General features: G+C 43.8%; 1 protein-coding gene and 1 long non-coding RNA gene across 2 annotated transcripts in view; one reads left to right on the top strand and one right to left on the bottom strand.

Moving 5' to 3' along the window:
* Window positions 1-10,667, bottom strand: part of LOC106806507 (sodium/bile acid cotransporter-like) — a gene marked incomplete at its 3' end in the record, with an annotated part of 25,113 nt that continues 14,446 nt past the window's right edge. Inside the window, 3 exon segments of the mRNA XM_014808474.1 lie at window positions 1-272; window positions 947-1,118; window positions 9,458-9,937. Coding sequence (XP_014663960.1) covers window positions 1-272; window positions 947-1,118; window positions 9,458-9,937 — 924 coding nt within the window.
* On the top strand, window positions 7,455-9,098 carry LOC106806509. Its single transcript, XR_001393552.1, has 3 exons — window positions 7,455-7,543; window positions 7,776-8,081; window positions 8,334-9,098. It is a non-coding gene; the product is annotated as an uncharacterized LOC106806509 (long non-coding RNA).

The raw sequence follows: 10,667 nt of genomic DNA on the forward strand, positions 1-10,667 counted from the left end.
AGTGGTAATAATGGGCGTGACGATATAAAAAACGTACAAGTTTGAATAGATGCCCACGGCAAACCCGCTTATGATCAGTACAACACAAACAGGCTTGAGAACGTAAGTGATAACTACGGCCCATTTAGGTCGGAAAACCCTGATACCGAATCCAAGTAGAACAGGGCCGAGCATGTACGAGAGACCGACGATGATGCTGACAAAAGGAATGCGTAGGTTTGTTCCCCTGGTGAAGTTCTTGCCCAATACTGCCAGCCACATTGGCATGGTTCCTGAAAATTGTTTCATTAAAATAATGATTAAAATCCCTCCGTTGGTCTTATACTTTATTTAAAGTAACTGTCAACAGCTTTGCGTATTAACTTAAATCACAACATTACCGCGATTAAATCTCTAGCGACGCATTTACCTATAAGTTGACCAGAAAGGCTGTGCACTCACATTTCGTACAATAAAGGGAGGTATCAGCAACCGAAAGAAGTTTATATTTGGTTTGAGATCAGTATTGAAGCAACGACAAAGATGGACGCATCAGATAGAGTCGGACCCAAAGCAACGGAGCCCATATGGGACAGAGACAAACAAAGAGGTCCACACTAAAGACATATCTAGGGCACGGATTGGGACGCTCAGAGATGGCTCAACCAAAGGAAACAAAGACACGGCAAGTATGGAGACACCCAGCAAGGATCGTACAAAGAGGCACAGGATTCGCAGTAGGATGATCGAGACCACCGGACAGGTTCGTACCAAGAGCAACAGAGGAAGGGAGGACACCATACCATCACCAGCCAGCCGATTGCAGGTGTTATTCTCGAGAGCCAACTTGAGTACGCAGCAGTACTTAATGAACAAGTTGCCAATGACGCGCCCCGTCGATACACAGTGAGGCCGTGAGAGGAGAGAAGAGAACATAGGTCGGTGAAGCCTAGCATCTTGTACCTACCGAGTGTTAGCAGAGTGTTTAGCAGCGTCATCGCAATGCTGAGGGTGATGTCACCGTCCAGTAGAAAGGTAAAGATGTTACTCAGTCCACCACCGGGACAGCTGCCCACCGTTAGTAGACCCAGCTTCCACGACGTCCCTACAGTCACCGCACATGCTAAACCAAACGAGACCTATAGGATATGCGAAAAAGGAGCACCAGCGTAAATAGCTACTTAGTGTTAAAGTATAATATCATTTTCATTCTTATATGATTTCGACAGGTTAGATGTCGTAATAAACTAATAACTAGGTAACCATAACGGCGATAAACCTAGCAGGTGTCATACATTACGAATGATAACACTGATTTGAGCTTGCCACTGCCTAGTTATACTCACTATTAGTCTCGTAACCTCTGCCAATAATATCATCTCGTATTAAACTTAACAGTATTATATGAAGATTATGCATCAGATGTATTATTGTAAAGATTATTTAACCGATGATCAGTCATATAATGTACACGCGGGCATTCAAGTTTTCATGCTGCTTCTTGAAGCTTTTATGTTTCCTTGCACAGGCCTGTTAATACAAAATACCTTGTCAACTCTCATGTGACGCCGCTGAACGTACCCTGATACACATACACACACACACACACACACACACACACACACACACGCACACACACACACACACAACACACACAACACACCACATACACACACACACAACACACACACACACACACACACACACACACACACAACACCAACACACACACACACATACACACACCACACACCACACACACACACACAACACACACACACAACACACAATACACATCACACACACACACCGACACACACACACACACACACACACACACACACACACACACACGCACACACACGCACACACACGTTTTTGTTTGCGTGTATGTGAGTATATCAAGAGCGTATTAAGTATGTACCCACGTTCGGGTAATTAACGTCCAGTCTTTTCAGCAGAGACAACGCGCATGCTATAGGCCCTAAAGTGTTTTACTGAGCGTGTCTACTATTTTGCTCAATCCCGTGCTGTTTTTATCTGTCAGTGTGTTACATATACCGCGGCTCTATAGCTTGCGTTGAACAACAAGAGAGAGCAATAATTTATTGTAACTTTTCGTTTTACACAGTGGCTACGCGTCCAGAACCGGTCGCCTAGCCTCCAGGCTACGCGTCCGGACATCCACTCACACAGTGATCGCGCGACTCGCGTACACGCATGATCGATTGCGCAACGGGACGCTTCATTTTATTGATAGGCTGGCGAGACCTTGCCGTAAGGAAGAAAAACAAATATAGGAAACAAACTTCAATCGCTCATTTCCTTGAACATTAACTTACGATCGTTCTGTAGCCTATTATTTTAGTTATACCGTGGAATAATCATTAATAAACGAGATCCCATGCCATACATGACTTCTATTTAATCTGCGAATTATCGCATTATCCTATATATATATATAGGGAGAGAGAGAGAGAGAGAGAGAGAGAGAGAGAGAGGAGAGAGCGAGGAGAGAGAGAGAGAGAGAGCGAGAGATTATAGATATGATAGATAGATAGATAGATAGATAGATAGATAGATAGATATATTTAGATAGATAGATAGATAGATAGATAGATAGATAGATAGAAGATAGATAGATAGATAGATAGATAGATAGATAGATAGATATAGATAGATAGATATAGATAGATAGATAGATAGATATAGATAGATAGATGATAGATAGATAGATAGGTAATAGATAGATAGATAGATAGATAGATAGATAGATAGATAGATAGCATAGATAGTATAGATAGATAGATAGATGATAGATAGATAGACTGATAGATTAGATGCATAGATAGATAGATAGATAGATAGATTAGATAGATAGATAGATAGATAGATAGATAGATAGATAGATAGATAAATAACAAGCATAGATAGATAGATAGATAGAATAGATAGATGATAGTAGCATAGATAGATGATAGATAGATAGATGAGCGAAGAAAGAGATTTCCACAGATAAGATATATCTTTCATAGAACACATCACGAGAGGCATAGCGACGACCAGTTGACAGAAGGTTTCCTATCGCATTGTGTGCGATTGGATCGCTTCACAATTCCTTGACGACAGCGATTCAATCGGACGCGCCAAAGCCAATCGTGGTTGAAGATACGAAGCTTGCGAGCATTGTAGTGAACTACCACGTCGATGATACGTCGGCTGTTGCATCACGCTCACACGATATCGCTGTGCAGAATAATCGCTTGTCCGGCACTCGAGCAGCTGTACACGCGAAACGACAGCGACGTTATTCCGATTGAATTTTGCTAGCACGTTGAAGTTTCCTACCGTCGTTGCCAGTGGCAGGCGACCGGCATCCGTCTTCTGTATGTTTCTATCACATCGCCGAACGAATCGGTCGGCGCAGGTCACGAACCAACCAACAGTCGTACGAGAAAACCATCCGACGTGGACAACGTCAGGTTGTAAGTCAACAGTAATAGTCTGCCGCGCTCGATTCAAATGTTCGATTCGAATCCTGGGAGAACTCGGAGCATGTTTGACAGCCGTCTCCAGTTGGCATTCGCCTGTCTTGGGCGCGTGACTACCGCGCAAAGATGCGTGCCAGTCACCCACAAAACCGAATTCACGTCTGCCCCATGCTTAATTATCTTGCGCTGTAGAATCGTTGGAGGTGGTGTTCCCTATCGTCGCTAAACACAGCACATCGAGTCTGTCGAGTCGCTATCTGCTGTCTGGCCTCCTCGTTGTTGGTTCGGAGGCGAGCGGAGACTCAGCGTACGTTTGTATAATAGGCTCCAGACATGTGCACGTGTTTATATAGGTTAAAAAATACCTACATGATGATTACTTTGGCGCAATAGCTATTTTCCTGCGGTCGAACAGCAATACATGCTCACAACTCACGCGTGTTTCTATATCACTAATAAACACAGCCACGACGATTAGCTTGTGCAGCGGCGCAGATAACCAGTTTCGTTATGCAAGGCGCTGTCAAGCTGTGCTGTCTATTGTAGCTGCAGTTGTATAGAATTATGAACGCCCCCCCCCAAGACCCCTGTATTACACGAACTGGCCGTCGTTCACCTCGCCTAACGAATTAGGTAGGTTAATTTAGCTGATTTAGCACAACGAGATGGGAGAGAATGATGTAATCACACTGTGCATTACATACGTATATATAATACATTAATTAACGTTCAAATACTATATGATTCAGCAAAACGGGTGGGACAGGATGCGATGCTTGTGCCCGTCGCCCACCTTATGCCAAGATATAGAAATTGACAAGCGGTGACAAACGGTGACGCCGTCTCTGATGCGACGCTTATATCTTTTGGGACATTATGCGGCTGACAAGTGGGGCGGCCAGGCCCGACGCGGAACGCGCTATCGAAATCAGCAGTTACTGAGCCATAGGTGACACGACCGCATGCACCTCGAGCGGCTTCGCTTGCTGTTGTCGCCAAGGGTCTGTTTTGCCAAAGTTAGTTTCTGCTAGATCGGTCTTTGAGCTGCCTATATATAAACAGCAATTGACAAGCAGAAACATATAGATTTAGAGAAAGACTATGTAGTGAGTCGGAGAGAGAATCGAGACGAGGCGCCGGAAGCCTGTAGCCTTAGGCTGTGTATTGTATATATTTGTATATGTGTCAAGTATAAAATCAGTCTTCAATCAACAATCTGCTACGATTGGATCATTAATTACTACTTGATTGCAATCATCTAACGTATCACTCGCTACGATGCTTACGATGCCCGGAGCGCAAAACATCAACTCTATTTCACAGTACAACACAGATATTAGTATAAACCAACTGCCTGATCACGGTACTTGTTCATTCTTTGCTAAGGGAAAGGCAGAATTACCTTATGAAAGAAAAATCGCGTTACAAATAACGAACAAAACGTATTTACGAGCAGCACCGATAAATGTAGGCTGCAGGGTTAAATTTTCACAGCGATCTACAGTGCGACAGTTACTTGGCAAAAACGATATATTTTTCTACCTGTCGCTGACGATGTGCACGGTTCAATGTGCGACTCAAGCGTTGACTGCGTAACTGGAGCCTTGTGACATATGCTATAGTATAGGCTGTATATTGATTATTGAGACTGACTCTAAAGAGGTCTTCTGTGTTTGCCCTTGCAGATGTTGATACCACATTATTGGTGTCTGTCTTTCTTACCATAAAGCTTACTATAGGTTTATATGTTTAATTAATGATTAGACTGACTCTACGAGTTAAGTAAATATTGAATCATAAAAATTACTAACAGCATTTTATTTTTTAAATTGGGCCAATGTATGTCAAATACATTTTCTCCAAAAACGATTACAATGGAAAACAGGGGCCGCTAGCATCTAAGGGGCCAAGGATGGCAGCTGCCCCTAGATTTTCGAGCAACATAATAATAAAGCGCAGGTAGCCCCCTAATAACTGTAGTAGACAAAAAATAAATTTCAACAAATCATTGGAACCACATTACAAGAAGTTTACACAGAACGATTACATTACTGTTTAAAACAAATACACACCCTCCTTAACATCACGCAAGTTTTCTGCTGTATTAAAAACAATTTCCGACAGGATTTTTCACATTTTTGTCAACGCTTAAATCTCCTAGCCTCATTCTTTGTCGCAGTTGCGCAACTATAGAGCTTTCATCTATAGGTTCATACAGTGTTTTATTTTGTGGCACTACGACGTAGCAGAATGGGAAGTCAGCGGTGCATGGTTAAATAGGTCGATTGGGCTCTCCATCGCCTTTGATTAGAAGTCGCATCCTCCATTTCTGCTCTCGTCTGCTGTGGAAGGAACAATGCACACGGACGATGTAATGATCTACGTTTATTAAACATTACTATAACACGCTGAAAATATTTCTTATTCATAGTTATCAGGATTGCATTTAAAAACCGAATTTGTTTTTATTCACTCCTGATACTGTACGCGTACTTATTACTATAGTGTATACAACTGCAACGAAATAAACCTACGTGCCTTGACACGGCACTCGCCCTATTATAGCTTGCGTGCGCCAACAACCACTAATGTGATGTTAAGAAATATTTTTTTCGTCTCAGTGTCTGAGTTTGTGTTTGGAATATTGACGCAGCAATTAACTAGGAATGCCGGAATGAGTGAAAAAATAGTCTCCGGGGCCAAAGCTTCTCACGCGAAAAGAAATAGTGCCATCCGGGTGATGTATAAGAAAGGAAAGGAACATCAAATGCTTTTTCGAGAAACTGTATTTTATAATGCGAATGCTTACCTTCCTAAATGTAGACGTTCTCTTCGAGTGCAAGGTTTATCTGTCCCAGCTTTTCCGTCTCCTTCTTCTTTTTCTTCTTCGTCCCACTGGAGCTCTCGTGTTTCTGCACGTCCATCTCAACAGTGCCGCACGCATTGCTGTTAGCCGTGCCACGCTCCGATCGTTGCGCGTCTTTTTCCTTCGCGATCCACGCGTCACTGTTTGAATTTGCGACGTAGGATTGCAGCTTCACTGCAGACTTTGTCGTTAACTTGGTTTCGTCGGCAGTGAGATCTGCTGACGTTGATCCATCACGGATTCTTGCAACAACTAGGCGCACTATGAAGATGACGATGAGGGGTAACGGAGTCAGGATGATGCAGATGATGGGGACAACAGAAGCAAGGTCTGCCTCAGGCTGCGGAAATGAGGATTTCAGTAACACCAGGGCGATACCAGCATTCTGGATTCCCGTTTCGATAGCAATGGTCTTCACAATGGGCCAAGGACGACGAGTGATGATGGCAACAAGGCCCCCCATAGTGAAACCCACCCACGGCAAAGAGGACGCGACACCAACTATCAGAGGAGTTACAAGAGAGAAAATGTACCAATTGGAATAGATGCCAGTCGAAAAAAGCATTATAATTATTATAAAGCAAAGTGGCTTCAATAACCTTATTAAGAACGCGGCCCAAGTGGGCCGAAAAACCTTTATGAGGAAGCCGACAACAACGGCACCGATCATGTAGGAAAGACCTGTGATGATCGTAAGGTAAGGAATGTGCATATTGGTGCCCTCGGTGAAGTACTTTCCTAACACGGTGAGCCACATTGGCATTGTTCCTGCAAAATGAGTTCAGACTGGTATCTCGCTTCGTCGGAGTATAATCTGCCACCGAAGCATTGTTAAGTAATTTTTTGTCGTAATTATAATTCTCAATGACGCAAAGATTATCACTGAAACGACATCCGTTTGAGACCACTGCCCGATCTCCTCTTTAGTTTCTCATCGTTCTGAAGTAATGAAAGGTGTATGCGAAAATCTGTAGAACTCAAGGATGGCTCGATGATAGCTTATACTCACCGAGTGTAAGCAGAGTGTTGATGAAGGTCATGGTAATGCTGAGTGTAATGTCTCCACCCAAGATGAAGGACCAGACGTTACTCCCTCCTCCGCCAGGACTGCTTCCCATCGTTAGCAGACCCAGCTTCAATGAATTCCCAATGTCAACTGCACTTCCTAGTCCGAACGCGATCTAAAATACATGAAATGTAGAATGGAGTAAGTAGTAAGTCTATGTTACCTGAGTAGTCATGTATAAACGGGTTATCGTACCATACAGGATATTGTGACAGTTATGTAGTTTATTATTATTAATTAAAAAACTCTTTATTACGTAGCGAGACTGTCGATATCAACACTATCTACATAATATACATTATTTGTACATAAAAATTGTCTAGGACGCGACCCTGGGTCTAGTCTATACTAGGATTTTCCTTTATTATCACAGAATCCATCAACCAGCTAACCACCACAGTGATATAATCTGGTCAACGAACTCTTTCAATCGTATCGCTGGAGAAACGCGAACGACTGTGGGCTATGGCAACTATGATCCAGCAAAATATCACTAGACATCAAAAAGCTTTAGAACTTGGTGCGCAAACTTTCAACCGATGTAAAGCGTAACGTAGCAGTCCTACTTACGAGAGGCATCATGACGAGTTGACAGAACCCGCCTGTCGCTGGCGCAATCGGCTTCTTCAATATCTCCTTGATGACAAAAATATCAATAGAAGCCCCAAAGGCAACCGAGGTAAGGAGTATAACGATGGTGACGATGATGCGGAATGCCTTGTCGATGATGCGAGGTTTGCGTATAACACTCAGTCGGTACCCTTCATGAGAGTAATGTATCGCGTCAGACGCAGAGCTGTACACGCGAAACGACAGCGACGTTATTCCGATGAATTTTGCCAGCACTGTGAAGTTTCCGTACGTCGTGCCAGTACAGGCGACCGGCGTCTCTATGTTTTCTATCACATCGCCGACGAATCGATCGTTGCAGGTCACGACCAACCAACAGTCGTACGAGAAACCCATCGACGCGGACAACGTCAGGTTGTAGTCAACAGTAATAGTCTGCGCCTCGATCAACTGTTCGATCGAATATTGGGAGAACTCGAGCATGTTTGACAGCGTCTCGTTGGCATCTCGCTGTTCTTGGGCCGTGACTACCGCGCAAAGAGCGAGTGCCATCACCCACAAACCGAATGCCGTTGCCATGCTTAATTATCTTGCGCTATATGAATCGTGGAGGTGGTGTTCCCTATACGTCGCTAAACACAGCACATCGAGTCTGTCGTGTCGCTTCTGCGTGTCTGCCTCCTCGTCGTGGGTTTCGAGAGCGGAGACTCAGGTATGTTTGTATAATAGCCTCCAGACATGTGCACGTGTTTAATATAGGTTAAAGTACCCACATGATGATTACTTTGCGCAAGAGCTATTTTCTGCGGTCGAACAGCCATGCATGCTCACAACTCGCGCGTCGTAGAACAACTAAGTGTTTCTATTACTAATCAACACAACCACGACGATAATTAGCTCACGCAGCGGCGCAGATAACCAGTTTCGTTATGCAAGATGCTGTCAAGCTGTTTGTCTATTGTAGCTGCAGTTGTGTTGTAGTCTATTGTAGTTGTAGCACTATGACCGTGCTATTACACGAACTGCGTCGGTTCCACTCTCGCTAACAAATTATTGTTGTTAGCTGTTAACTGTTACTGTTAACTGTTAACTGTTAACTGTTACTGTTAACTGTTAACTGTCAACTGTTAACAAACAACAGCTATTTAGCACAACGGCAGCCTGTTCTGCTAGCATCTATGACAAATACGACATACGCATATACGCTCTCCTATGACATTATTTGTCATAGGAAGATTCTTCCTATGAGAAATATTGTTGTATATTTTGTGCGCATCATAAGTGTTTAGGAGCGCTATTATGAACGCAAGCAGTGAATTTCAGCTGTAAAGCGGAACGAAGTTAACTCGCCAATATTTGTCATAGGAAGAATCTTCCTATGACAAATAGTGTCATATGAGAGCGTATATGCGTATGTCGTATTTGTCATAGATGCAAGCAGTACAAATTTCCACAGATAAGATATATCTTCATAGAAACACTCACGAGAGGCATAACGACGAGTTGACAGAAGGCCCCTATCGCTGGTGCGATTGGTCGCTTCACAATTTCCTTGACGACAGCGATATCAATGGATGCGCCAAAGCCAATCATGGTGACGATAACGAAGATTGCGACTATGTAGTTGAACGCCACGTCGATGATACGTGGCTGTCGCATCACGCTCACACGATATCCGTTGTCAGAATAAATCGTGTCCGACTCGGAGCTGTACACGCGAAACGACAGCGACGTTATTCCGATGAATTTTGCCAGCACCGTGAAGTTTCCGTACGTCGTGCCAGTGCAGGCGACTGGCGTCTCTATGTTTTCTATCACATCGCCGACGAATCGGTCGGCGCAGGTCACGACCAACCAACAGTCGTACGAGAAACCCATCGACGTGGACAACGTCAGGTTGTAGTCAACAGTGATAGTCTGCGCCTCGATCAACTGTTCGATCGAATCCTGGGAGAACTCGAGCATGTTTGACACCGTCTCGTTGACATCTCGCTGTTCCTGGGCCGTGACTACCGCGCAAAGAGCGAGTGCCATCACCCACAAACCGAATGCCTTTGCCATGCTTAATTATCTTGCGCTGTAGGAATCGTGGAGGTGGTGTTTCCTATACGTCGCAAAACACAGCACATCGAGTCTGTCGTGTCTGCCTCCTCGTCGTGGGTTTCGAAAGCGGAGACTCAGGTATGTTAGTATAATAGGCTCCAGACATGTGCACGTGTTTAATATAGGTTAAAATACCCACATGATGATTACTTTGCGCAAGAGCTATTTTTCCTGCGGTCGAACAGCCATGCATGCTCACAACTCGCGCGTCGTAGAACAACTACGTGTTTCTGTTACTAATCAACACAGCCACGACGATTAGCTCATGCAGCGGCGCAGATAACCAGTTTCGTTATGCAAGATGCTGTCAAGCTGTTTGTCTATTGTAGCTGCAGTTGTATTGTAGTCTATTGTAGTTGTAGGACTATGACCTAGCCCGACCAGGCTGTGCGACGGATTGTCTATGTCTTGTAACCCTAGCAATACCGTTTCTTGGAGCTAGACTATGACCGTGCTATTACACGAACTGCGTCGGTTCCACTCTCGCTAACAAATTATGTTAATCAGCTATTTAGCACTACGGGCTGGGAGAATGATGTAATCACACTGTGCATTTACATATATATATATATATATATATATATATATATAT

Source organism: Priapulus caudatus, unplaced genomic scaffold (assembly GCF_000485595.1).
Source record: "Priapulus caudatus unplaced genomic scaffold, Priapulus_caudatus-5.0.1 Scaffold165, whole genome shotgun sequence".
Taxonomy (NCBI): Eukaryota; Metazoa; Priapulida; class Priapulimorpha; order Priapulimorphida; family Priapulidae; genus Priapulus; species Priapulus caudatus.